This window comes from Meleagris gallopavo, chromosome Z, assembly GCF_905368555.1.
Source record: "Meleagris gallopavo chromosome Z, MGAL_WU_HG_1.1, whole genome shotgun sequence".
Lineage (NCBI taxonomy): Eukaryota > Metazoa > Chordata > Aves > Galliformes > Phasianidae > Meleagris > Meleagris gallopavo.
In genome coordinates this window covers 58360959-58388502 of record NC_139435.1, presented here as the reverse complement: position 1 = coordinate 58388502, position 27544 = coordinate 58360959, and the positions used below count along the sequence as shown (strand labels likewise).

At 36.3% G+C, this 27544-nt stretch overlaps 1 protein-coding gene across 3 annotated transcripts; it reads left to right on the top strand.

Moving 5' to 3' along the window:
• The first annotated feature begins 2121 nt into the window (after window positions 1-2121).
• LOC104915186 (solute carrier organic anion transporter family member 4C1) lies at window positions 2122-26982 on the top strand. Of its 3 annotated transcripts, none has more exons than XM_085213281.1 (13): window positions 2124-2554; window positions 7218-7481; window positions 13076-13270; window positions 15639-15735; window positions 16033-16154; window positions 16995-17110; window positions 17396-17540; window positions 19186-19381; window positions 20060-20150; window positions 21954-22141; window positions 24063-24127; window positions 25077-25214; window positions 26259-26982. In XM_085213281.1, exons 1-13 carry the CDS (start codon window positions 2323-2325, stop codon window positions 26381-26383), a joined length of 1974 nt encoding a protein of 657 aa, XP_085069407.1. In that variant the 5' UTR covers window positions 2124-2322; the 3' UTR covers window positions 26384-26982. The 3 variants fall into 3 exon arrangements, 2 of the variants coding, with proteins under 2 accessions (XP_085069407.1, XP_085069406.1); XM_085213280.1 differs by having other exon boundaries at window positions 2127-2554; window positions 19997-20150; XR_014880402.1 differs by lacking the exon at window positions 24063-24127 and having other exon boundaries at window positions 2122-2554; window positions 19997-20150.
• Window positions 26983-27544: the final 562 nt, after the last annotated feature.

Genomic DNA, 27544 nt, shown 5'->3' with positions numbered 1-27544 from the left:
CAGCAGAAGAGCTCCAAGGACTTTTGAGACTACAGAAGCTGTAATAGATCAAATAGAAGGCTGTGAAGTTGGAAGAAGGAGGCAGATTATACTTGTTCCACAAATGCAGAAAATGTATTCGATATAGCAAAGTTATTCTTTAATATACTTGTTTGCCTCTATGCAGTGTATACCAGTGTGATTTTTATGACAGTACTTGAAGTTAACCATCATTTTCCTTTCTTCTAGACTGTAGTTTTCCATTCCCACTTCACAGGAACTTCAGATCAGAAAAAGACCTTATGGATAAGTAATTGTCGTGTCCTTATTCTAGTCAAAATTTGATCAAGCTCCATCTAAAGAGTTTCATAATCCACTTAATCCATTAGAAGTTCACTCCAAAACTTTGGACCTTTGCAGACTAAAAGCCTTCTAACTTCCAAGAAAAAAAATGATTTATCATCATCAGAGATGAAGTGTTACGGACTGACCACAGTCCCCCTTCCCCATTCTGTATGATTACATTTGTGTTTTGAAGAGCAACCTCCATCTACTTCAGCAGATCATTCATCTTAAAGCCTTCTACTATTTTTAACTTTCACTCTTCCTGTAAAACTGTTGTGGACTGACATTTTCAGGTATGTTATATATGTGATCTTGAATGTCAGGAATTTAAACTTATTTCACGGTTTTGAATTGCTTCTCATATTAAAGCAGTTTATAACATTTATCTGGATTTATTTTATTTATCTTAAGCGGCTTGCTGAGGAGTAACAGTATCATTCAGGCAATGTAACCAAGGTGTCATATTTCCTGCTTTCTCTCTGCCTCTCTATCTCTGCGGCTTTCTATTAAAATCTGTATTTTATTAGCATAGCATAAACCCTCTTGAGCTCTTGAGAGTTCATTCATTTAATTCTCTCGATCAGACAGTCTACACCTAGACCAGTTAGCACAGTACTGTCCCTCCTATATTTTCTTAAAAATGCATTCTTGACTTCAGCTATGCACATTATTTTCCTTAGTCAGCTCCACTTCTCTTTTTCCCTTCCCTTCTGTCACTTTCCTGTGAGGATAAAACCAAAACCATCAGCTGAGGGAGGGCTTAGGAGGATATGATATGTGAAGTAACAAAAACCCTGAACAGATTGAGGGGATATACTGTCGCATTACTAGTATAATTATTTAGCAGTTTACTGGATTATTCTTACTACTTCAGCACTCCAGTAGAGATCAGGATACTATTTCAAGTGACACATCTTTTATTGCAATTAAAGAAAAAACAACAACAACAACAAAAAAACAACAGTGAAATGCAAACCAATGTGGTGGGTTTCATTTATTTATTGATTTACTTACTTATTTTCAGAGGACCAGCTCCTTATAAGCTCATAATGAACGCCTGAAAATGTGTGCTTCCCTCTGACGAGTTGTGACACCAGCGTTAAGAAGGACAGATAGGAATTCAGGAGGAGGGTTAGGGTTAGGGTGGGCATAGCTAAAGTCACTGCCGTCATCTCCAGTTTCAGTCACATTTTACTTGTCTCTAAACTGTGTTTAGGAGGAAGGACTTTGCAGGACAAACCTGTACAGCTCTTAGTTACTGCTGGTGGTGGCAGCTCATTGATCCCCGGACTCCTTCCAGATTGCTCTTGTACGGATTGGTGAATTAATTCCTGCTGTAGGCACAGACCAGCACTGCCTGGTGCACCTGACAGAGCCCCACGGCCGTGCCTGCAGCACTACTGCTGGTTCTGAGACTGGCAAGAAACTCTACCGTACATCAGGGGAATAATATTGTCTAAAGATAACATTTGCCAACAGCAGGTCTTTTTGTAAATGTGTTTCCACATCCGGATGTGTGCTAACGCTCTTACCTAATGCTGGAAAGTACGTATCTGGAAAAACGTTTCCATTTTTCCCAGCTGTGTTTAAGAACGCTTTGCAGAGCTCGGTCCCGGTGAAGCGCGCTCACGAGACCTTTCTCCAGGTCACTGTCTGTTACTTCCATTCCCCCCAGCCCAGCTGCCGACCTTCGTCCTACCTCGCTCCGGGGCGGGCAGCGGACTGAGCCTCCGCGGGAGGAGCCGGGGCCGCCTCCCCGCGTGCTGCGGCTGGCAGCGGTCGTTGGGTAGATCCCGGCCGGGAGGCGGTAACGGCCGACGCGGGGCTCTGGGGGGCGGCAGTGAGCCCGGGGCACGGCCCGAAGCGGCCCGGGCAGGGCAGGGCGCGGCCCTCCGCCTCGGGGGGAGGGGAAGGTGCCGCTACCTGCCCACGGCGGGGCGGGCCGCCCTCCCGGTATTTAGGGGAGTCTTGCCGCCCGGGGCGGGTGGCGGCGGTGCGATGAAGGGCGGCGACGGTATCGAGAACCCGGCTTTCGAGCCCCCTACCCCTGACTTCGGCGGTCGGCGCCGTGCGAGCCCCGCCGGCACAGGTGCCGCTGCCGATGCCCCGCCGGTGGAGGAGGCTGAGGAGGGGCCCTGCGGCTGGGGCCGCTGCACCCCTAAGGCTCTGCAGTACTGCAACACCCCGGAGGGCTACCTGGTCGCCTACAGCCTGCTGGCCATCTTTCAAGGTAACCCGTCCCGCCGAGCCTCCTGCTGCTCTTCCCCAGATCGGTGGGGAGAGGCAGTGCATCACTCCCCGAGGTGCTGGGATCCGATCTTGATGCTCAGCGGTGGGCAAGAGAACACCCGAGGGCTGGATGGGGAAGCTGACCCTACAGTATAACTAATCACACTTGACTCTGTTCTTATTTATTTATTTATTTTTTCGGGTAACCTCTAAGCACCTCTGAGTCCCTTGACCCTGTCAGCTCTTGACTGTTGTATGTCTTCCCAGTCATTCGCAGAGGAGTGATGTTCATAACAGGCTAAAACTTAACAATATCACTTACATATGCTGATAGACAAAACTGGAGCACACTACCTGTGCATTTTGTTAGCTGCCTGCTAATTAATAAAATCCCTTGGCATGGCAGTGTGGGACCTTGGGTGATTAGGACTGCTTTCAAAAATCAGGTTTCGTTCAGTGGATCCCAGTCAGTCTGCCACCCAACCAGCAGCTTGGATTTGGGGGAAGGTGGAGCTTAGCTTGCTTTTAATTTGTTATTTAGCTTTCGGTGATCTTGTCCATCTTTTTTGTATTTGGTAACAAGACTTGTTGGGACCTCAGTGAGCCTTAGGCTTAGCAAGTTGGAATGACACCTGAGGGGAAAGGGTAGTGTTGGCATACCAAATGTGTAAACCTGAGGCTAGGAAAGCTGAGATCCTCATCTGGATCTTCACTGGATTCGCATACTACAGAATATACCTTGGGCTTTATTGGAATAGCCGGAAGAGAAGGCTGTGTCTCCTGGGGGAAAAAAAATAAAACAACAAACAAACCAAAAAGCCATAAACAAGTACCTTAAAATTCAATTGTGTCGCACATGATGTGTGTGCATCCTTTGCCAAGACAAGTAGCCTGTACTGAAGGCAAACAGGACCTGTATATCAGTTTTCCTGTGTGGAACCAGGATGGTCTTGGGAGGGCTGGGCTAGAGACTCTTAAAACTTAGAGAGCTGCCTGTTGCTCATATATATTGCTTGGAAGATTCTCAAGTGTCTCTCAGGGCTTTCTCAGATTTTAATTTCAGCCTGTTCTTTCCTTAGCATATATGTTTTGAGTTAGGAAAAAAAAGCATCTAGAGGATTTGGGGCAGAAGCAGCTTTTCTTTGCCTGTATTTGAATGGCTGCACTATTGCTGGGAGAGCCAGGAGGTTGTTATTGTTACAGTTGTCTCTTCATAGCTCTTTTTTTTTTCTTTTTTTTTTTCCTCAAACAGTAAAGAGTAAGGGAGGGGTGGAAGGATTTATTAAAATTAACTGCTGTGGTAACTGAGTAGCTAAAGACTTTAGAAGAATAGGGTAGGAAACTAAAAGTGTCCTGAAATTGTCTTTGAAAAGTTTTCAGATTATGCCTACTAAAGAGCATCTTGACTACTTCCAGCACTTCAATTTATTACAACAGTGTTTCTTAAAATTTAGTTAGTGTTGACTGCTTGCTTGGCTGAATGATAAATTCAGTATCACTTGAATTTTATCTCTTACTGGTAATAGGGTTTGTTCCCTGTCATAAAGCATGTGTCTTAAGAATCTCTTAAGATGCTGTGTGGCGTTCCTTAAGGCTTCTTAGTCTTGTTATCTTACTAGAGATACAGCAGACCTCAGAGGAATACTTGTTTAATCTAGTCTAGATTTTGGGACTTAATGAAAGTTCAGAGCCCGCTTACTTTGAAAGCTGATATAGGTTTGGTAACTATAAACTCTGTGGTATGCTTGAAGATGTGTTATCTGGACTTTTCTGGAAAAAAAAAAAAAAAAAAAGGGAATTGGTCACTGGGGACTCGCACTGTCACTTCAGAAGCAGAGAATGAGTACTAGCTGACAAGAAATTTAGTGTAATATGTGACACTTTGCAGAGATGTTCTGGTGCTGCAGTTGAAGGATTTAGGTAACTTCAAAATCCTATGTAGTTTGTGTTGCTAAAGTACTATTTTGCTTTGTATCTGAAGTATTACATTTATCCTCCAAATTATAGAAATAGTCACAGAGAATGATAAAACATATCTACAAGATTTCCTAGTGCTAATGTACCTCTAGTTTATTTCCTAGTGTGCTGAAGAATAATGAGGTAATCTTTAACACTCTTCCATTTACAGAGGGAGTGAACATGGTAGGTAGTTTCCGGCAGTGTGTGCGTAACCAATGACATGTATTTTTAAGTTACTTTCTCCTAGTAGCAGCTGATTTCCTGTATTTCAGCTTCTTGGAAGATTTGAGCTGAAACTTAACTCTTCATTTCTGGCTGTTTTTGTTTCAAGTACAGGTAAAACCTGTATTTCCAGTATAGAAAACTCTTCTTTGCGTAGAACATGCTTACATGACTAATACCTGATTTCTGTATGGCACTTGAATTGCGTAAATGTATGACTGCATCTTGTAATACTGTAACTGGATATGCTGCAGTTCATTTACAGTAGCAAACAAGTTAAAAATTATCTCACTCTTTTGTATGCCAGATAGTTTGTTTATTCCTTATGTCAGTAGTATTTCTTTTCAACAAATCAACGGAACAAGTCTTTGAGACTGCTCCAGGCTAACCTGGCTGAACACTCCAGATAGCACTAATACTTTATACCCTCATTAGTTTTGTCAATGGAAAGACCTTTTATTTTAATTTAATTTGATATTTGCAAACCATCGCCTTAAATACCCGATGTGTAGAATACCTGTCAAGTACTTTTTGGTAAATGCACTTCTTTCCTTTTTTGTTGGAGCAAATGAAATTCATTTATAACTAATCTAGATTTTGTGGATCACTTCACATTGTACTCAAGCTTCTAACTTACGTGGGAAGACAGTAAAGTTTTGGATGAAATTAATTTCTGTACTACTACTTAAGTGTTGAGATGTTCTTGTTTTTCAGATAAAGTGGATATCAACTAGGTTTCTTCTTTCCTTAAGAGGCTTTACTGGTTAAAGACTAGATAATGGCACTGGAGAAGTTAAACTGCCATTCATCACATCTGCATTTTTACAGATCAATCTAATTATCCAATAAAACTGCACTGTAGGTTTTTTTTTTAATGGATGTAAATTAAAGATAACTGGTAAACTGCAAGTGACAGTATCTTCTAATTCAGTAATCAACTTATGGAGTAGATCTTCTCCTTCAAATGAATGTTTTAAAGCTGTAGTAAGTGTTCAAAGTGCTCTGCAAATAGGAGAATTTGTTTGTTCATTCCTTCATGCTTCTATTGTTCTTTGGTCACTGCTCCTCTGAGAAGAAAGAATAAAGCAGCTAAAAAATTAAAAAATGACATTGAGGCACATCTGAATACTGCTGTTAATCCCATATGAATTGAAGCATGGTGGCTGGGGTGATAGGTGAAATTATTATCCTTAATGAAGTGACAATAGTAAGATAATCAAGATTGTGCCAAAAGATAAAGTAATGGCGGAGATGGTTAATCAGTGTTTTTTTTTTTTTTTAAATATGTTGTAGACTCCAAGAAGGTCTGCTGAAATTCAGCTTTGTGTAGTTGCATTTCTTGATAGTGCAATGCTTGTTGAAAACCATCTTAAATCCACTGCTATCCCCAGCTGTTAGTCCTCCAGTGCTGTTCCTGGAATGGCAGCAGAGAATCATGTTTGAATTCTTAGAAACAGGAGGGATAAATGTAGGGCTTGTGCTGTAAGAGGTGCTCATATTGTTTTGATTTCATTTGCAAGTGTGGTTTGACGACCTCCTAACATTTCCTATGTTTTATTACAGGCATGGTTTAGACTATTGTGTAGTTAGTTGACAATATTATGAAACATAGTTGCTCATCTGACTAGTACCAGAATGTTATTTTGGGACAGTTAAAGTAAAGGTATGGGCATTTAACTACTTCCTCATATGGAAGTAGAATGTGTGGCAGGATAAGAAATTCAGGCTAATACCTGTAACCAGCTTGCACTGGAAATCATTGCTAACATAACTTTTTTTTTATTTCATTTTTGCCACTGCCTAGGCAAAGCAGCTTTTGTGAGGCCTTTGTTTTTCCAGGTCATCTCATATTTCTGCACGAGAGAAAAACATTCAGAGGGCAAACATTTTCGTCAGTTAAAAGCAAATCACTTTGGTTGCTCTGAAACAGTTGCAGTGTCTTTAAATCGTTTTATATATTTTTAACATTATAGGTAAAGATGTCTGTTCAAAGGCCTTGTATCTTCCTTTTGTAATGATAGGGAGTAAATACTATTTATTTGGCATACATATTTAAAAGATGTGTCTAGTATTAAATAACTTGGTTCAATCTTAGTTTGTATTCTCATGCAAATCACAAACTTGACTAATTTTTTTATTTTTTTTTCCTGAAACTGAAATAGATTTTATTTGAAATTTGCAATTCCAACTGAATCTGGAACCTTAATAACATTACAGACCATGAGGTATGATATTTTGCTGTACTGAGTAGCTGAGTGTTAAAGCTCTCCCCACAGGAGAGAACAAAATTGAATAGATTCCGTGCAGCATATGAATCCACTATATGCTTGGATTTACAAATTAAGTACCTTAAAATGTAGCTTTGTAAATGTACTAATTGCTAGCCTTCCTCTGATGGTGGAAGATGATGGTAAGTTTGTCCTTGCAACCCCATCAAATTAAGAAGTTTTTATTAATTACATTTTTGTTGTTGTTTCTTGTAGGCGTTGTGGTAAATGGCCTGATTAACATCAGTATCACAACAATTGAGAAGCGCTATGAGTTGAACAGCTCCCTTACTGGCTTGATATCTGCAAGCTATGACATTGCTTTTTGTGTACTGTCACTGTTTGTATCTTTCTTTGGAGAAAGAGGGCACAAACCACGATGGCTGGCTTTCTCAGCGTTTATGCTAGGATTGGGCTCACTTGTATTTTCCTTACCGCACTTCAGCAGTGGAAAATATCACTATGGAGCTAAACTTGAAGGTAAGCTTATTCTTATGTTCTGAAAATGTAGCTTTGTTTTTCATTATTCTTTGTAGCAACTTGGTGCAACTCTTAATTTGGGGCAGCCTAGTTAATCTTTGTTGAAGTTGTAAAAATTGAGTAGTATTTCCTAGCGGTGAAAGTAAATCCATGAGTTCAAGAGCTATCTTGGTTCATTGAACTTTCTTTTTCAGATCAGATCTGAGCTTGAATAAAATGCTTTTTTTATTTGTATTGATGAGTGCAATCAAAATTCACTTAGAGTAAAAAATGATCTGGTATTTATTCATCAGTAAGAATGCAGGTTAGGTCAGTGATGTGGAATAAACGTCAAAGGAAAACGGTCAGACTTATGTCTGTTGAAAGGCCACTACATTGCAGTTCTGCTAGATTTTGAACTATTATCTACTCTAAAGGTATGTTAGTAATTCATGAAGAAGTTTTACTAGGTATGTTCAAAATGCTGACTAAACTTGTGTTGTTTTTTTTTTTTTAAGTAAAAAAGAAACATGTGTGGAACAAAGCAGTATTGAAATTGTGGCAGTATCCAACTCTGATGTCTTGAGTTATGAGCAAAGCTCTGTAAGACTTTGAATGCTGTGTATTTAATGCCATCTGCTTGTATTTCCATGTGGTGGCACACCTGTAACCAACAAGGAAACATCCAGATATTTTAAAAGAAGGATGACTTAATTTTTCATGGTTGTCTTAATTGTTATTGCATTACTTAAGCAAACTTCTGTAATGACTAAGTATATTAACATGCTAACTAAAAAACTCAGTAGCTATTAAGCAATCTGGTGGAATGTTCTCAGACTTCCAGCTGCTGGTTCTCACTTATATTTTTCAAGTGTTAATCACATGATACCATGCACTTCCATGAGCTGTCAAGATGTTGACTGTTAGTTAAATAACTTAGGTAAATTACTGTTCCCCATTGAATAAATGAGGGCCTGAGGCAGAAGTTAATCTAGCTTTTAACTGAATAGAGCCAAATGAAAAATTTCAACAGATGATTACACATTAAGCTTGTTGCTGCTGTAAGAGTTACTTGCTTCTGGCTATACCACATAATTATTTCTTTGCTATTACTATTTATTACTCTCATACCTCTCTAGTATGTAAGGGAAGCTGAACTTAATCTAAAGGAAGTTCTGACTTGTTTGTAGCTTTGTTTTTCTATTGCAGTGAGATACTGGCAGCACGAAAGTGTTGAAGGTAGATAGCAAACTATTGCAACTGGTTTCTTTCCCTTACTACCAATTTTGATAAGTATCTGTCTGTTCCTGTTTTGTCAGAACATCTCCCATTTCATCTGCCAGAAGATGCTGTAGGAGTTGATACCTTATTAGGGTTTGTGTTCTACATGGTGTCTTGAAATACAGAATCTGTGCAGAAAGTTTCAAGTGATGCATGTGCTTTCTTCTTCGTGACCCTATAAAGCAACTGAATTCATGCTTATTTTTTTTGACTATTTTAATGCAGATACTTGTGCTGTGACAATGAACAGATTTAAGGGTCTTAAGGTGACTTAAACAGAACACTATCAAAAATAAATGGTGCAGAATTCGGGAAATGTGTGTTATGGCAGACTCAAAGTAAATTTACAGGTACTGTACAACAGCATCCTTTCACAGTGAAGTTAACCAGAGTACGTGATTTCACTGGATGTCTGATTTAGCTTGTTTTGATGATGAACTATCTTAGCTACACATTTAATTGTAAAACTTAATAGTACCGCACAGTCCAAACCTTTCTTGTTGCTTATCATTTGGATGAGTATTTTAAAGACCACATACTGGGAGTGAACTCAATTTATGAGTGCAACTTAGAAGTTTTGCAGTCTATTTTTTGTTAACATCTACTTGGTAGTTTGCACCACCTAGTTTTTTTACTTGATTATTTCTGTTCATCTATTTGTAAATACAGTGAGCTTCACCTGGAGTATGACTTTAAAGTACAGTTCAGTATAACATTTCTTGATTGCCAGGTAAATTAATCTATTGTCTAATCTAGAAATTGAAGTCCTATAGACTTCCTGGAAATTACTGTTTTACCATGAGGTATCTGTGTACTTCTTTGTAGGATAGCATGTTTACCTGCTCAGAACTGTTCCACTGGAAATATTATTGCAGTGTAAAAATAGTTAAATCAATGTCTTAATGAGTAGCTAACCAGTGGACTGTCTGTTTATGAACAGAAAAACCCAAATGCTTCTGTCCTGTCTGATTTCCAGAAATACTTGAAACTCAAAACTGTGATGTAGATATCATCTGTTTTGTTATGATGACTTGTTTAGGATCTTTAAATCGTCGTAGGATCTTCTGATCTAGCTCTGAAATTTGGAGTCAGGAGCTCCACCTAGTGTTTTTTTTGTAATTCAACAATTATTTGATTATTCTGACACAGTACAGAGGGCTGTAAAAACTACAGTTGATATGGTGTTATAAGCAATATATCTTTTATGTTTATCTCAATTCCTATTGAAATGACTTTCATGTCAAATGGAAAATCTAGATCCTTACTTTGTAGAAGGAAGAATCTCATTAAGAGGATAGTCAAGCATTGGAAGAGGTTACTGGACAGTCTCTTTCCAAGGCTTTTCAAAACCCTTCTGAGCTGAGTTCTGAGCAGTTTCATCTGGTGTCAGTTTTGATACTGGATTGGGAGGCTGGACTAAACAACTTCCAGATGCCTCCAGCAACCTGAATTATTCCACAAAACCCTTCATTTTTTTTTTCATTCCTTACATTATGTATCTTTAGAAAAAGAAGTATTTTGCTTATTGACAAATTTCTACTATTTAAGTTTAAATGCATATGCTGTGATGTAACATAAGTGAAAATGACTTGATCATCTTTCCCCAGTTCTCTGTAGTGCTGGAAACTCTAAATGTAGATCAGTAAAGTAGGGGCTGATAACTAGTGAATCTCTTCAGAATAGCAATAATTGATCTCTTTTCCTGGAACATACAGAGGACTAATTAAATAATGAAGGAGACGGTGATGCACCTAAAACATGTAAGAGGGTTATGGAGTGAACAGAATATGTGAGATGCCAGCCTCTAATTTGACTGTTTTCTTTCTTCACCATTGGCATGCCTGTGGATTTCCTGTTGGTTTTTTTCTCTGAACAGACCATCAGATAAGTCAGATAATGGATAGAGTTGCTGTTCTTTACCCTATCTGGTATATTTCTCTATACCACTTACATTACAGAGTTACAGAACGTCTGTTCATAGAAACTAAGAATTTGTCCCAGAATTCTGAATCTTTCTTGAAGTTCTCTTCCCCATTAAAAACCTACAGGACAGATAGATTTTTTTTTTTTTTTTTTTAAGCTTAAGAGGGAACAGAAATCAAGCTGTTCTTTTATTTCTCCACATCTCACTTTTTAAAGTACTAAAAAAAAAAATATAAATCCTACACAAACAAAACAGCCACATCCAATGTAAGATATCAGTAAAGCTAGTCTTGACCTATATTATTTCCAACTAACATAATTGCTAAAGCATGTTGCAGTTCTGCCTTCTCGGCTAGCATGTTGCACTAGCATTAAATTTTTGGGAATACTTTGCCTTTACATAACTTGTATTCACATAGGCATATTAAAGTAGAAAATGGAAGGAGATTTATAATTACTATTTTAGATAATGTTGTCATTAAAACAGTTCTGCTTTTCAAAATACTAATCTAATCTAATGGTTTTTAGAAGGAAGAACAGTTTTGTAGAGGAAAAGTTGGATAGAAGTGGTTAGTTACCCATCTAAACTTCTCCTAGAGCTTGGCTTATCTCAGGTTAGACATTTATGATTATGTAAAGCCAGTGCTTTGTCTTCCACACAGATCATAAGATGGTGGAACAAATCCAAGTTAGGTTTAACCTGTGGCGCACTACCACACTATTTGACTGTTCAAAACCTTATACTAGTAGAAGAAGAGGGGGATGATTTGAATTGCTGAGGTAAAAACAGTGAGTTGTCATTTGATGACAATTCTGACCCTGAATTAAACTAATCTCATCATTAGCCTGTGGAATCTTACTTCATGAAGCTATCCCTGGATCTCAAGCTAGACCAGTGCCTTAATAAGATTCATGCAATTTTCTTAAACTGTTTGTTACTTATTTTCAGGTATGTATATTAACAAGGTACTCTTATTTAAAGTACAAAACTTAAATAAGTGGTTAATGCTGATTTAGACTTGCCTAATTTGCGTTTAGAGTTAAATGATAACTGTAGGCATTCTCTACATGCCTACACACGAACACGTATGCTAGCAGAAAATTGTAGGAAATGCTGTCTTGCAATAGGTAACTTTGGATGCTGTGGATATAAATAGTAAAAAGTTAACTGGATATAAGACCTCGGTATTGATCTTTTGGGCAGAAAATTTTAAAGAAAATAGATTGACACTAAGTGGAAAACAAACTCTAGGGGCATTAGAGAAGAAGTGTCATATTAAAACATACCATATGTGGCTTCAAAGAAACATTAAAATGATCTTGTTCCTGACTGGAAAAGATTTAAAATACTAGTAACTCTCCTTGAAGTGTTTAATCATTCAGAATTGGCCACTTTGTATACAATAGCATTAATGTACCTGTTATGTGTGGTACATGACAACTCTACTACTGGTATGGAGCTGCTGCTTCTTTAGAAAGGAAATGATAAAAGCCAACGATGCACTTATGACAATGTTGGTCAGCCTTCTATTTAAAAAAAACTCAGTGGCAGGATTTGTCTTGTGTTTTATGACTTGTTAATTTACCTGATTCAGAGGTGGTTTTCATGTTTTCTCAGGATAGTTTGTTTTCACCAAATTGACAGGTTTATTATTTTCCTCAAGGTTGTATGTTCTTCCGTGGAAAAGCTTGGAAAGAAAGAAACATGCTCTTCTTTTGATCTTGTCAGTTGGGATTGTCTGTTACTGAAAGTACAGTGATAAGAAGGAGAAGGGAAAGAAAAAACATACTGTCTTTATTTTATTTTTTTTTTTCCCCTCCCACATAAAGGCATAAAGGAGCACAGCAGATGCATTCTGCTCTGCTTCCTTCCTGTGGTGATTTGTGTTGTGGGATTTCTCTGTATGAGGGTGGGTTTTTTTTTATTCATAACTCTGACTATGGCACTTTGTTTTCCAGTCATCCAACTTTCCTCTCGCTATTCAGGCCACTGTGTTTCTCTGCTTAAGAATGGAGGTTGTTGCTAGTGCTCCTCAGAACCACTGTAGGGCACAAAACCAAACTGAAATGTCTGTTTCCTAACAGTGTTCCCAAAACTGTTGAACAACCATTTGACTTTTTTTTTTTGCGTACACTTGGTCCTCAGGCCAAAGTTTTTTAATAAGGCTATTTTATGCATATTTTCTTATTGATAAGGGAAAAAAAACCTGTTTTTGTTTGCTGTAATCATATTTCTTTTAAGAGCATATTATGTAACTGAAGGTTAGTGCAGGAGTCTAGGTGCAACAGTGCAGAATATATGTGCTGTCATATATGTCATGTATAATATGTATATGTAGAATAAATACATGTTCTTCAGTTGTAATGAACTAGGTAGTATGTCTTTAAAATTTTGTTGTTTATATCCTCAGATACATGTCAGATTTCAGGAACAAGCTCTGCTAATTTCACTTGCAGTGCCAGCACAAAGTCTTCACTTTCCAATTATCTCTATGTCTTTATACTGGGACAGCTGCTGCTGGGAGTCGGAGGAACTCCTCTATATACTCTGGGGACAGCTTTTATTGATGATAGTGTTCCAAAGCACAAATCTTCCCTTTACATAGGTAAGTTTTAAATCTGTTTATAATACATTGTCTGGGAAGATCACAGATTACAATATCCAATGCATTGATTTATGTACTGACCTAAGGCTCATCTTTCATCATTGTATGCTAATGTGCATAAAGTAGTTTTATAACTTGCAGAGTACTGATGTAAGTATGAAGTCTTTTCAGTAGTAATTTTGCAGGGTTACCAGAAGGTCACTTTGTGTTCCTCTCTTGCTCTTCTGTCATCTCAGTGACTGAAAGGGCTTAATATAGCCTGCATATAAACAGTATGTTCAGGTAAGATTGCTATTGCCAGTTTCTGTCCTTTACCCATACCTATTAGCTCTCTACTAACAGCGGGCAGCCCTATGTATATAGGGACCCTTATGAGCATCATGTGACCAGTGCAGTCTTCTAGTCACATACAAATATGGCACTTAAGCATACTTTCAATATATCTTCCTGCCTTACTTGAAAGTAAAGGGATTACCTAGTAATGCAGATAATAGATTTATATTTTCTTTAGCTTTCTAAGAGCTTGATAGTGTTAAAAACTCTTACTGTTTTTAATCTTTTCTCTTAGGAAGACTTCAATGATTTCCCCCTCTACTTGCATACACTTCTTGCTTAATTATTCCAGACAAGTCACCTCATCTTTTGCCAACAAAGTGTCTAGTTATTTATGTTAAATAACTGGCAGCCCTTAATTTTGTTTCTTTACTATGAGTTAAGGCTTGTATGTTTTCTGAGGATAGTGAAATAAATAGAGCAGAGTTAGTACTGTTGGTATGATTAAGGGATCAAGAAGTGTCTTGAAAACTCAAGAGATGTGATTAGTGTAGAGGCTTAAAGCGTAATTGACAGTATAGTAAACCTGATTCATCTGCAGCCTTTGGATACCTGCTGAATTTAGCAGAATAGTATATTCTACTTGATAGGAAAAAAAAACTGTAGGGAATTACAGTGAGTGGACAGGTAGCTACAGTAAGCCTCTAATATATAAATTCTTTTTTAACCTTAATAACACTGTACTGAAGATTAAAAATATATTGTCTTGCTTGATAAAAGAAGGCTTGTTCAAGGCAGGGACAAAACAGACCATCCTAAAGTTGCTGTTAGTGCCTATAAATAACTGCTAGCACCTTTGGCTGAAAGTTGGTAATTCATAAGCTGTTATTTTCTTTCTTTTTGAAAATAACGATATTTTGTAAAGACTTCTTACCTTGCTCAGCAGAGGCTTTTAAATCTAAAGGCAGGGAACTGTTAAAAAGTTCCAAATGATAATTTAGGTTGAGTAGTTTATAGGAGGGATCTTAGAAATTTGAACTTGTGTAGGATGAATGTGAATGTAGGGTGTTCCTATGAGCATTCATTATAACTAAAATAGAGGTAAACTTAGACTTCATCAACTGCATGTTTATTCTAACTTTCTGGTGTGTCAGTGTTCTATTCCATTCTCCCCTGCCACTACTTCTTGCTATCTTAAGAGAATGAAGTCATGCAAATACTCATAAAACAGACACTCTGGAAACATCCTAGAAGTCTAGGTTCTTCAACCTGGGGGGGGGGGAAATCACAGAGCTTTGGCAATAGGAATACATGTCTTATTTTGACAGCTCTAGTTTGCAGGCAGTCTTTCAACTAGTAGTAGAGTTCTGCCAACAGTGTTAATATGCCACAGAAGTCTCTGATAGGCCAGAAAGACTGTGACATCAAGAAAATCTTGTGCTAACACATAAGGAATGTAGACTTAAAACCGCTTTTCTGTAGCACATAATTACACCTGCAGCTTTAGTGTTTTTCACCTAACTGCCAGGAGCAATTCAGATCCATGGCTTTATATTTTTAGAATTACATCAGAAAATTGAAGCAAATTCTCCATAAACTCAAGTGGCGCAGATATTCTTCCTGTCAGAAACTTTTAATGGAAGCCTGTATTGTAATCTTGTCAATTCTTAAAAAAAAAAAAAAAAAAAAAAAAAAAAAAAAAATCTGCACTCAATTGAAGATCAAAGTATGTAGGTTTTTAAAGATAGCATGCATATGCTTCTAACAACTGATGCTTGTAATAATTGCAGTTAAGAAACTTTTATGCAAGGTAGCTTATGATTGCAGGACAGGATATGCTGAAGGTAATCTAACAGTGTATGTAAATAGTGCAAGTGAAGTGTATCTTGATATGTTAAACCTCAGAGATGTAGCTTTAATGAGTGCTGCAAATTTCTGTGTTGAGGTAAAGGTACAAACTTTTTCTTCTGCACACTGTACCCGAAGCAATGATACTGAAAGAAAAGGTTGAATTACAGAAACCAGTTGGTCTAAAGTTGACTTAAGGAATTTCCTGAAAAGGAAGCTTAAAAATATGATGTATTTTCTCTTCCAGGAATTGGCTATGCCATGTCACTGCTTGGGCCTGCTATTGGCTATGTTTTAGGAGGACAGCTACTTAATATTTATATTGATATCAAGATCCCAGAAAGGCAAGATGAGTCTTCTAGTTTCTATTCTAATTTACTAATAATTCTTATTAAAATCTTCAATTCTTCTTCATATGAGGAAGATAATAGTTTGTTTTTTTTTTTGTTTGAAAATACTGATCATGAGTGTACTTCGTATTTTAACAGGTAAACAATAAATTTTAATACACATAAAAAACAAAGTGACAACATTCAAAGACCTTCTGTCTCATCTATTTTTAGAAAAAAGAATTTTCTATCTCACTGACATCTAAAATCAGTGACTTGAGTTCATCAGTTCTTCCCAAATTATTTTTCCAGTACACAGATGGACCAAGATGACCCACGCTGGCTTGGAGCATGGTGGATAGGATTCCTTGTATGCTTTTTTGCAATTTGGTTTCTGATAATACCATTTTCATGCTTTCCGAAATACTTGCCGGGTAATTTTTTTTTTTTTTTTTCTTAAATGGGAATGAGAGCTACTTTGTAAAGGAGATCTCTTTCTATCTCTGAAGTGCTGGACTTAGAGGCTGATTCCTCTGATTCTCTTCCTCAGTTAATTATGTAATAGCCCAAGCCTTATTGAAATAAAAAGGTATTTATTACTATTCAGACTTTAAAACATGGGGAATTAGCCAGAGGAAGGATCTTATAAGTACTAGTGGAAAGTAGAGTAGGACTGGAAACAGAATATGGAAACTGACGGTCAGAATTTGAAATATGCTTTCAACTAGATGTACACCGGACTGTATTTAAATAAAGATGTGTGCTTTTCACCAAAAATCATAAGGAAATCCTACTGACTTAACTCTTGTGTTGTCGTCTTTGACTACTGCATTATAGCTATGGGTAGAATACGAATTCCAGTATTGCAGAGCAGTCTTAAAAAGAAGGTTTTAATACATTTTCTGCTGAGGCAGATAGTAACTTGGAAGAGCATCTATGACTTATGAGCTTTAAGCTTTCTATGACTTACGTTGAAAGAAAGGAACAACGAAGTAGTGAACCAGGCAGAACAGTGAATGGACTAAGAATCTAAAATTCTTAAGATATAATTGATAATCTCTTATTACAGCCAAGGCTATCAAAGGGAAGCATGCTGCCTTTAATTAAAGTTTTTCCACAGCAATAAATTATTCTCTTGTTCCAGGTCAATAGAAATACTCAATTAGTCTTATGGTAGAAAGGAAACATTTATTGTAATATTTCTTTCTACTTTAAATCTTGAGCACCGATATTCAACATCTAATTTGTCAATAAATATTCCCTTTTTGTTGTAGGAACAGCAAAAATACAAGCAGAAAAAATCTCAGAAACCCATAATGATGGAAGTGAGGCACTTGTTGAAACAAAGAATATTGGAAAAAATTTTAAAGACTTTCCTATTGCTCTCCTGGTAAGAAAATACAGAACTTAATAAAATCGGTATGTTCTGAGAATAAGATTCTTTTCAGGTGTTAAATGAATGTTTATGGAGGTAACTTCATCTTCAAAGTGCTGTGACAGAAGTTTGCGGAGTAATTGAGGAATAAAGCATTTTGCTGATGCTTTTGATTGCTAACATGAGCAGCATATTAGTGAAGTTCTGCATGAAAGTATCTGCTTGAAAATAAAGTGGCATCTAGCTTACATGGTACACTGATGAAACAACTCTGGAAATTATACAGACTTTTCTTCACAGATTTTGTTGAAGAATCCTGTGCTTATGAGTCTAATACTAGCCAGCACCTCAGAAGCTTTAGTTGCCACTGGCTTTGCCACATTCTTACCAAAGTTTATAGAAAATCAGTTTGGACTGACATCAAGTTTTTCAGCAACTCTTGCAGGTAATGTAGTTTTTTTGCTTTTTATTGTTTGTTTCTTTTTTACATCTTTAACATGTTTATATAGCTGGGAGCTAATATAGTCTGTCTTGTATTTTCTAAGATTTTTGAGAAGTTATTTGTTTGAAAACAACTAAAATTGGGTTTTTACAGCAGAAAAATCTTTTAAGCTTTTTATGCTGACTTAAAACCCAAGTTTTTAATTTGCCAAGGGTGCAAAACTGAGTTGTCTGTATGTTCAGTAAGCTAATAGTAATTTTCAAAGTGGAATGAAAAATTTGTATGCTGGTGACACTTTAATTTATTCTTCTATTATTTGTGAATGGCACTTAATTTTCTTTGTTTAAAATCGGCTAAAGAAGCATGAAGCTGTAGTCCCTCTTATTTTTGTTACCTGATAGGCAGAAGTAATAAGTAGAAAAAGAAAGGCTTTGAAGAACTAGTATTGTAGAAACTAGTGTGATAACTGATGGAAAAGCTGCACTAGGTAGGATCACATGAGTAAGTCTGTAGTTATTTTTCAAGGACAGCAACTAGATCAAGGCAGACGGGCCAAGAGATACTTGCGTTATGGCCAGTTTTGTATTTCTGGAACGTCTTGCTAAATTACTTCAGCTACTAGTACAAGCACATGGTAGTTGAAGTGCTCTTTTTCCACTAAGTTTCAATGACTTACTCTTCTGGGTAATACTGGATAGCTAGTGCTATCGTTATTTAGCCATCTTTGCTTCAGAGCAAAGTTATCTGTCAGTTTCCAGTAGAAATGCATTGGAATAGATGCTCAATTGTTAAACTGTCATCAGCAGTGGAGGGAGAAAACTTTAATTTTTCCCTGTTCTAGTCTGTTTTAATTTGAGTTTGATACTTGTAGAGTTAATTAGATGTAGAATTTTGAAGAAATGCCCATGGTCATGTTGAAAGCTAGACTTATCTGAACTAAAAGCAAGCTAGTGTAGAGAGTTATACTTTGAGCCTTTCTCGTGTTCATATATGCCTGTATGGCTCTGCAACTATACCTCAAGTCTCTAAAAATCCCTTATCAGTTCAAGTTATGCCTTGGAATTCTGTTTTATCGGAGTTTAGCTATATTTAAACTTTCAGTTATCTTTCTGAAGTTCCAATAGTCTAGGAATAAATCCGTATGGATTATGACAGCAAAACTGGCCAACTTTGGTCTCTGAGAACTTTTTTAGTTTCTGTAGATGCTTCATAGTATCTTTTGCTGTCTTCTGTATAACAAAGACTGTTCTGTTGTTTAAAAAGTTCATAGCACAAATTTGGAACAAAGAACATAGATGTGGAAAAAATACTGAGAAACCATGGAGTAGTATTTTCATAAAGTAGATTGGTGTTCAGAGTTTCCTGCCCAGAATGAAGTACCCTTAAGTAATCTTGGTTTGCTTTATTGAGCTTCAGTTTTGTACATCTATAGATTATGCTGTGAATTTGATCTTCTGGAAAGACTACAGGTAATATAAAGGCAGAATAAATTGCTTTTACAGAAGCTATTACATTTCTTACTCTACATCTTAAGATGCAACCCATAACTGTTACGATTCTTTTTCTTAACACGAAATTGCTCTCTAAATTACTTCACTTACTATGTTTTGCACTTCTGTATAATTGCTGCTTTCTTGTTTTCCTCTAGGGCTTGTATTAGTTCCGGCAGCAGCACTAGGCCAAGTCATAAGTGGCATCTTGGTATCCAAGTACAAAATGGATTGCAAAAACATAATCAAGTTCATGATAGGCACTTGTTCAGTTGCCTTTCTGTTAAACACAGTCTTTTTAGTTGCTAAATGTGGGAATGAACCTTTTGCTGGTGTTTCTGAAACGTATAATGGGTAAATATATTTTGATGCATTTTTTTGGTGCTAGTGTTTATGTTTCAAATAAGAAAACTACATTAGAGTACAGAACCTTAAAGCCATAATTTTACCTTGATGTATGAAAACAGTACTGTTTCATGAAACTCAAGACCTTGTTCTTGGGATCTGTGTAATAGATGAATAAGAAAACAATGATATATATACTCAACTTTTAAGTGCTCTGAGCAGACCAGTCTGTTTGTCTGGGGATGTGTGGGAGGATGCTGTTCTAGATGTAGTATTATATTACTGAATTTTAATCTTGCTGCGTTTTTTTCTTGAAAATATAAGTTAAAGAACTTCAAATGTATATGTATGTGGGAGGGAGAAAAGAAGAGGAACTGGGTTGAGATACAAATCTATCTGTTTTTAAATTGAAAAAATCTGTGGAAGTAATAACAAAAATAACTACTTTCAACTTTAGAAGTAATTCTTTTTTATTCTGTATCTACTAGAAATTGCTTTATTTTTGAGCAATTATGTGCATGAATCTCTTTGGACTAAATATTGAGATTTGTTCTTCTATGAATACTGCATTACTTATCTACATGTCTGCTGCTTATAATTAGTTTAAAACTATTATTATTTCAGAACAGGCACGCTACGTAACTTAACAGCACCATGCAATGCTAACTGCAGATGCTCCACTTCCAGATACTACCCTGTTTGTGGCAGAGATGAAGTCCAGTACTTTTCTCCGTGTTTTGCAGGATGTGCATCGTCTAATCTTAGTAACAAGAAAAAGGTGCTTATAGTATACAAGTAGTTGACTTAGCCTGTTTGTGTTTCATACAAAATATGTTTTATGTGGCAAGTGTTCTCCCCTCAGTATGATAGCAAATAAGTATCACTAATGTGATGGCTTACTATGGGAAAATCTTACGTGAATTGGAAGCATACACTTGTAAGTAGGGTGAACACTGATATGTTTCTCATTTGCTTAGTGTCTTACTGCAAATGTTACTTCCATTAGGCCTTCTACTGCTGAAAATTCAAAGCAAATCCAGGTTTGATATATTGAGTTAATCACAACAGCAGAAATCAGTAGCTGCCTTGACATTAATTCTTACTTAGTATCTTAAAGAATAATATAACATTTATTATATGTGTGGCAGTATGCTTCTGTGTGTTTGCAAACCTGGAAAGTCAAGCCCTGAAAATTTTCCTCTACCATATTCTATATACCATGAATGTAGTATGTCATAAAAGTGGCTGATTATTTCAGCAAGGAATACTCTTTTCTGCTTGTTTCTGCTAGCATACAAACACTTGAGCACAACTGTGGGAGTGTAGGAAGAAAAGCCTTAAAGGCAGGCAAGCTGAACAGTTTGCCTGGGGACTTCTTATATCTGCTTTGACTGTTGTTATTGTTTTTTTTTTTTTTTTTTTTTCCCCCAGTGGAAAGCTTAGATTTTGTTATTTTTCTCTTGAAAACAAACTAGAGTGGATTTAAATGAAGAGTTTAAAACTATTCAGTTTGATCATATCCTTAAAAAAACAGCCCACATCACTTCTGTTCTGTCCTGGTTAAGTCTTCAGGAGTAGTCTTGAAAAAGGGAAGCCTTCACTTCTCTTCCTGTCAAGTACTATTTCAAGCCTACTGTGAAAACCAGCTTGTTTATAGCAAAAAGCATAAAGCCATGTGACATGGGGCTTGCTGACAGCTCTGTAAAGAATGTGGACTCTCTGAATGCATTTATCTCAGTTGTTCTGCTGCTGTTGAAACTGAATTTGTATTACGTAAGCTTGAAGAAAAACTGGAGGAAATAGTGACATAAGTAGCTTTGAATCTGAAGAATGAACCTTATTTAAGCAACAGCATTTTGTAGTTAAAATTGCCTAAAGTAAAATTTTTGAATTTTTGGAAATAATCAGCAGCTTTGGTTAATAAGCAAGAGAGCAGCTACCAGTAGTTAATTTAGTGAAAACACCTTTTGAGAACCATGTTAGATATATTCTGCTGTAAGAGAACCACAGTTTTTGGATATACTTTCTTCAGACGTGAAACTTTGTGAAAGAACTAGTTGGAAAGAAAGGAGCACTTCACCCAACGCCTGAAGCCCTTAATGGTGCTAGTTTTTTTTTTGAAGAAATGATTTGTATTTTTTAAAAAAAAATTTTTTTTAAAAATATCTTCAAAGATTTGCAATAGGATTTGAGTATGAAAGATAGCTTTTCAAGGTTTATTCTGCTGATGTTTATTTATAATACAGTGTATTGCATATCTGTGCCTCTGACTCCAGAATCTCTTTACTTTAAGCTTTTTATGTTTGTACCTCAAAACTTTCTGCACACAAAATAGAGACTATGGCTGTTTTTTATTACAAAACGTAATATAATTATAGGCTAAGTGGTCATTGGATCAGTCAAATTCTGCTGAATCAATTTAAAAAAATTGGGGTTACACTGTTGTGTGGTCATAAGGAAGTAGACTACTTCCCACACGTGAAGTCAAGTTTGTTTTTTTTTTTTTTAATTCACTTGGATGCAAACACAATACCAACCATATTAGAATGTCTACTTAATTTGTTTTATAAATTATTTGTAGACTTACTACAACTGTTCCTGTATTGGAAAGCAGAAGAGAGAAAACATTTCGGAAGACTTTCTCTTTGAAGCTATATCTGGGAAATGTCCAACACAGTGCAAACATTTACCTTTATTTCTGATCTATTTCTTTTTTGCTGTTGTTTTTACATTTATGGCTGTTACTCCATCTACTGTGGCCGTTCTCAGGTATGCTTTTTGGGAAATAGAGAAAACGTGTAAATGAAAACTCAGATCAGTGAAACTCTTTAATTCATTTTGGTCTGTAGTATGGATTCAATCTAATGTGCAAAGGATTTTCTTTTGTGGTATTTTGTGCATTTAGCAGGCAGTACTTGAAGGAGAGATAGTTGTGCCATTGTTCATTATGGTTAAGTAGATACTGTTTGAATCAGTAAAAATAATCTTTTCTACTTGCAGAAAAAGTAGAAGCAAAGATCACTATTTCATGGGAGCATTAATTTGACTGCTGTGGTCAAAAAAGCAAGGAATAAATTTGCCATGTTTTTGGATGAGGAAAACATTCAACTACTCTGTGTATGATTAGTTCCAGGACTTCAAATTTTACTAAGAAAATAACAATCAGTTAATATCTATTTAATTCTTATTCCTCAATTCAATTTTGGAATGCAAAACTGTATTTTGCCAACTGTAGACTACCTTTGCTATCATATTAATTTTATAATGTTGCGATTCTGTGGTAGTTAGTATGAAATGTGGCAGTGTGTATGTGACTGTTACTTGTTGTCTTGGCTGTCTTGCATGAAAGCCTGATTTACTGTTCTTTCACTATGTAATGTATATGTGAAGGTAGATGTCTTTTACTTGGTGTTGAAATTTGACTTGTACTTCAAATATTTCTGAGGAAAAAAAATATTAGTTGTGTAGACATATATACATTTTAACCATGGTACTTGAGGAGAGAGCAAGATGTGGTGGCAGTTAAATGTGTTTTTTTTCTTTGCCAACTTTCTGGATACTGGGGATGAGCAATGATACTGCAGCTGTAGTTTGAAATAGTGTCTTTCCAGGGGCGATGTCCACCTGGGCTTAAGAGCTTGTCATGTTAGTCTGTGAGCATATGAGCGTGAAATGCTGCACAATCTTCAGAATTGAGCGGACAAGTTTGTTTAAGTAATTCTGAGTAATAACATTTGAATTAAGAATCGTTATACTCTTAAATTGAAACTATTACTCAGTTCTTGCGTACCATAGAACAGTTCCAGTGATCAAGAACTAATTTAAGGTGCTCAGCGTGAGTTAAATTACTGCAGAATATTCTGATATGCATCTCTTCAGCAAGCCTATTCTGTACACACTGAAATGCAAACCTGTGTGTTCATGACAGTATTCTAGTGCTAAAAGTGAACACCTACACCATAAAAGACTGCTTGTTCTCCTACCTCTAATTGTCTTTGTGGGTAGGGAATCCTAACAGGTGGCTTCCACTGCTCATCTTGGATGAAGCACTTCAGTATACTTACTACAGGTTGAATAAAGAATACACTACAGAAACTAAATCACATAAATGACATAGAGTAGGTTGCACTTAATATTTATGTATTATCTTTAAAATGTGATGAAGATAAAATAATTTGCACCTAGGGAAATATCTGAAAGAAATGTGTAGGAGTTAATTTCTTCTAGTGTTGCATCAGTACACTAATTTGTGTGAGACAGGCCAGAACTCATTAATTGTAAGGTGGTACAGTGTTGTGAGTGTTGTGCTGAAGTTGTCTCTATTCATATATTGCTTTTTCAAGAATAGTAGCTCAGGATAGCATTCTAGCATTGTCCTTTAATCCTTGGATGTTCTGTGGTGGAAAAAATGTTCAACAATATATCAAAGTGCTGCTAGTAAGCTAGATTTTTACTTGTATTGTTACACATAGTTTGATGTACAATTCCTTAATAACCCATAGGAGTTGCTTCTATTTTTTTGTGGAAACAGCTCTTAAAGTTCTCTAGTTACTTGTTTTGTGCTGGATTTTTAAAATTGTCTGCAGTCAGCAGGCTAAAATAATATATTAAGATAAAGCATTTTCAGTGAGAAAAATAGCTGGGAAAAGAATCAGTTAAAAACTTGTTTTCTTGTAAATCTTATTTACAGATGTGTGCCAGATAAGCAACGCTCATTTGCTCTTGGAGTGCAGTCAGTGTTTCTACGACTATTAGGTATAAAACTCTTGCTGAAACTCCTGTCTCTGAACAACTTGCTTCTCTAAGACTGTTTTCTAGAGATAATGATGCATTAAGAAACTTTCAGAGGGGCTTGTAGTAGTATCTTATTGGCTTAGGAAATACACTTGTTAGAAGGCAAGTGCTATCAGAACTCAAATTCTTTTTTGAATAGGTCATGCACATTCATGTTAGCTCTTTTTGCTGTCACAGGCAGGAACAAAATGTAGATAACTATCATTCTTCCTGCAAAACCCTCTGTCACTTTCCTCAGTACTGGAGGAAGTTCTCTTCTTAAAGTTGACATCCTACTAAGAAGCTATGCTATGGAAAACTGCATCATGTGTCTAACACATGAAGTTTACAGTCACAGGAAGGTGACAGTCTTAACCAGTAATGTCACTGCTGCATATGCCATTATATTTTTAAAGGGGACAGACAGAATATTCCTTTCACTTTCAAAAACTTTTGGATGACTGAAATTGTAAAATTACACATAAATTGCTAATTATTCAGTCTTTATGTGGAAAATCACTAAAATTCTAAATAAAAATACCTGGATAGGTGAATCAACTTCAGTTAAAAAAAAAAAAAAAAATTACACTAAATGTAGATATTCTCTGAACTGCTCATTTTAAGGTCTTATTTTTGTCTTGGATGCTTTAAATGGCATACATAATATAAGGCTGAGTCAAGGCTTAGTTACTGGCTAGGTTTGTATATAATTATGTAATACTTTTACATAATTTTAGCTGTCTATCAGTGTGAGTGTTGATTTGGCGCACATAATGAAACTCCAACAATCCAAGTCATTCTACTGATAAGTGTAACAAAAATAAACAAAATCACAGGTAGAAATTAAATAGGATGCAGTATTAACTGTTGTAGAAACCCTTCAAAAATGCTAATGTGTTGCCATGTTGTGTTTTTTTTTTTTTTTTTTTAGGTACTATTCCTGGACCAATTTTGTTCGGCTTCGCAATTGATAACAGTTGTTCTCTGTGGGATGTCAATGAATGTAAAACTAAAGGAGCCTGCTGGGTTTATGACAATGAAAAAATGGCATATCTTTTGATGAGCATGAGTAAGTGACTTCATACTAAATACATGTAAAAGATAGATATACCGACGCTAGCTACCTTGACTAGTAGGTGGGGATTTTTTTAAAACAACCTTAAACTGTTATTTTTTATTAGCAGTTGAAACAACAACAGCAATAACAATAAATTTTTCTAAATAATAAAAAAGCAAAATACTGGAGGAGAAGGAGCAAGACCCCATTGAATTACTCTTAAGAATAGCCTAGAAGAGAAAACAATAACAGAATAATTTTGCTATTCTGAATTCAGAGGGATTGGCTCACATTTCAGTCTTACCTATTGTGGTCTGCTGATAGCTTAAGGTCTAGAGAGCTTCTGTACTTCTGTCATATTCTGGTTCTTTTCATTCAGTTAATGTCCTTGAATTTTTCCCAAGTTCTTTAATGGGCTGTTAGTTTTGTATGTGTGAAATGCATGTCTGGAGGAGGGAAGGCAGGCTGTGATTTCTATAATGCAGTTGTAATACCTTCTAGCAGTCGTGATACTTATAGTGGATAAACTGAACTGCTAGTACTAATCTTCAAGCTGGAAAATCAGAGTCAGAACATCAAATTTTGGAATCTCTTGGATGTGGATGTATTTCATGATGATCATGTGTAAGACAAACACCACTCAGTACCTTTTGGTAAATTGAATGACCTTTTTCAAGATAGCTGAGGGAGAATACTTGTCATGGCCAGTTCTAGTTTGTGGCAAAGAATACTGATGCAATTAAGAACAGTAGTGAAGAAAGAAGTAAGGAAGACTTGCACTTCAGGCTAGAATGGGGTGAAGAAATACAGAACTGAAGTAATAGTAATAGCTGCTGATGCAGGCAAGAACCAGAAGGCAGATAAAGTCTCTAAAGTCAGTTGGAAGTTTACTTGCCCTTTGAGTTAATCTAAAGCATATTTTTAATTGATGCTATGAATTTCAATATGTTTAAAATCTGACTGTGTTTCACTGTGTGAAACTATAAATGGCTGAAATACTCTTGTCTCACCATCAAAGATGACTGCAACAAGGACTCTTCTATTCTCTGCATTTAGGTGCTGCTTGCAAAATCATCACGATCATCTTTGTGGTCATGGCATTGTTTTTGTATAAGCCTCCGCAATCGAGACCAGTTCTGCCACAAAAGGATTCAGAAATGGTATCTGCTATACATGCATAAATTGTGAGCAAATCAGTGACTTTCAAAACAAATTAAGAGTAAGCTCCACTGTGTACATTTGAAAAAAGGCCCTTAAATTTCTAGTCTCATAACTTGAATGAAATGTGGTAGAATATTCCAATCTCTGTTATCCCCCAGGCCCTCACTTTGCCTCCCTTCCTTCCCTCCCCTCCCCACCCAATAAAAAAAAAAAAAAGGCAAAAGATAACCTGAACTGGATTGGCTGACTGTGAGCTACATATGTGGAAGCTGGTTCATTGAAGGGAACTGTCACTGTTTAAAATGGGGATTATTTTAATGTGCACACTTCCTAAACTACTATGTTAGATACGAGTTTTGAGTGTAGATATGCCAGGGTATGTGCAAGTATGGACATGTTTTAAATAGTTTTACATGTTACCTTAATGGTGTACACTCACTTCTTAGTATTTGTAGAAAACTGTAAATTGTTAGAGGTAGCTGCATTTGTGACAGCAAAATGTTATTTAAGTGCCTTAGTTTCTATTTGAAATCTGTACAGAAAGATGCTGTTAAGCTCCTTTCTTTAGGCTTTTTTTTTTTCTATAAAACATTGAAAATAAAATCTATTTTCTTACAAATTCTCTGTATGCATGTTATTTCTATATGACTGAATCCTAGACTTCTCAACTCAAAGAAATGCTGAAAAATCGCAGAAAATAGGTATGCAAGTAGCAAAAGTAGAAAAATGTTTCTTCAGTTATTCCTCTTCACTTACTCACTGTGCACTATTAAAACTGTTCTTGCTTAGTGCACCAGATGTGACTTAGCCACTGGTATAAAATATTAAATTTCATTGCCCACTACTGAAATTATTCAATATTGGCTGGAATTTTCAATGAACAAGTTATTCTGTGCTTGTTTTAGTTAATATAAACCAACTTTCTTTTGTGCTGATGATGCATGCCAGTTTTATGTAGCTATGTATACCTGTTTTCTCTGGTTACATGCACTCACTGAGTCTACTAAAAATTTTAAAGAAGCACTACAGCAAAGTAATATTTAATCAAAATATCTAAATGCAACTTTTGAAGCAGGCAGATGGTAAATAAACAACTCAAGAAGACATGGTAGATTTTCTTTCTTTCTTTTTTTTTTTTTTTTTTGAGCTAGAACTGTTCAGAAGAGTGGAACTGAAAACAC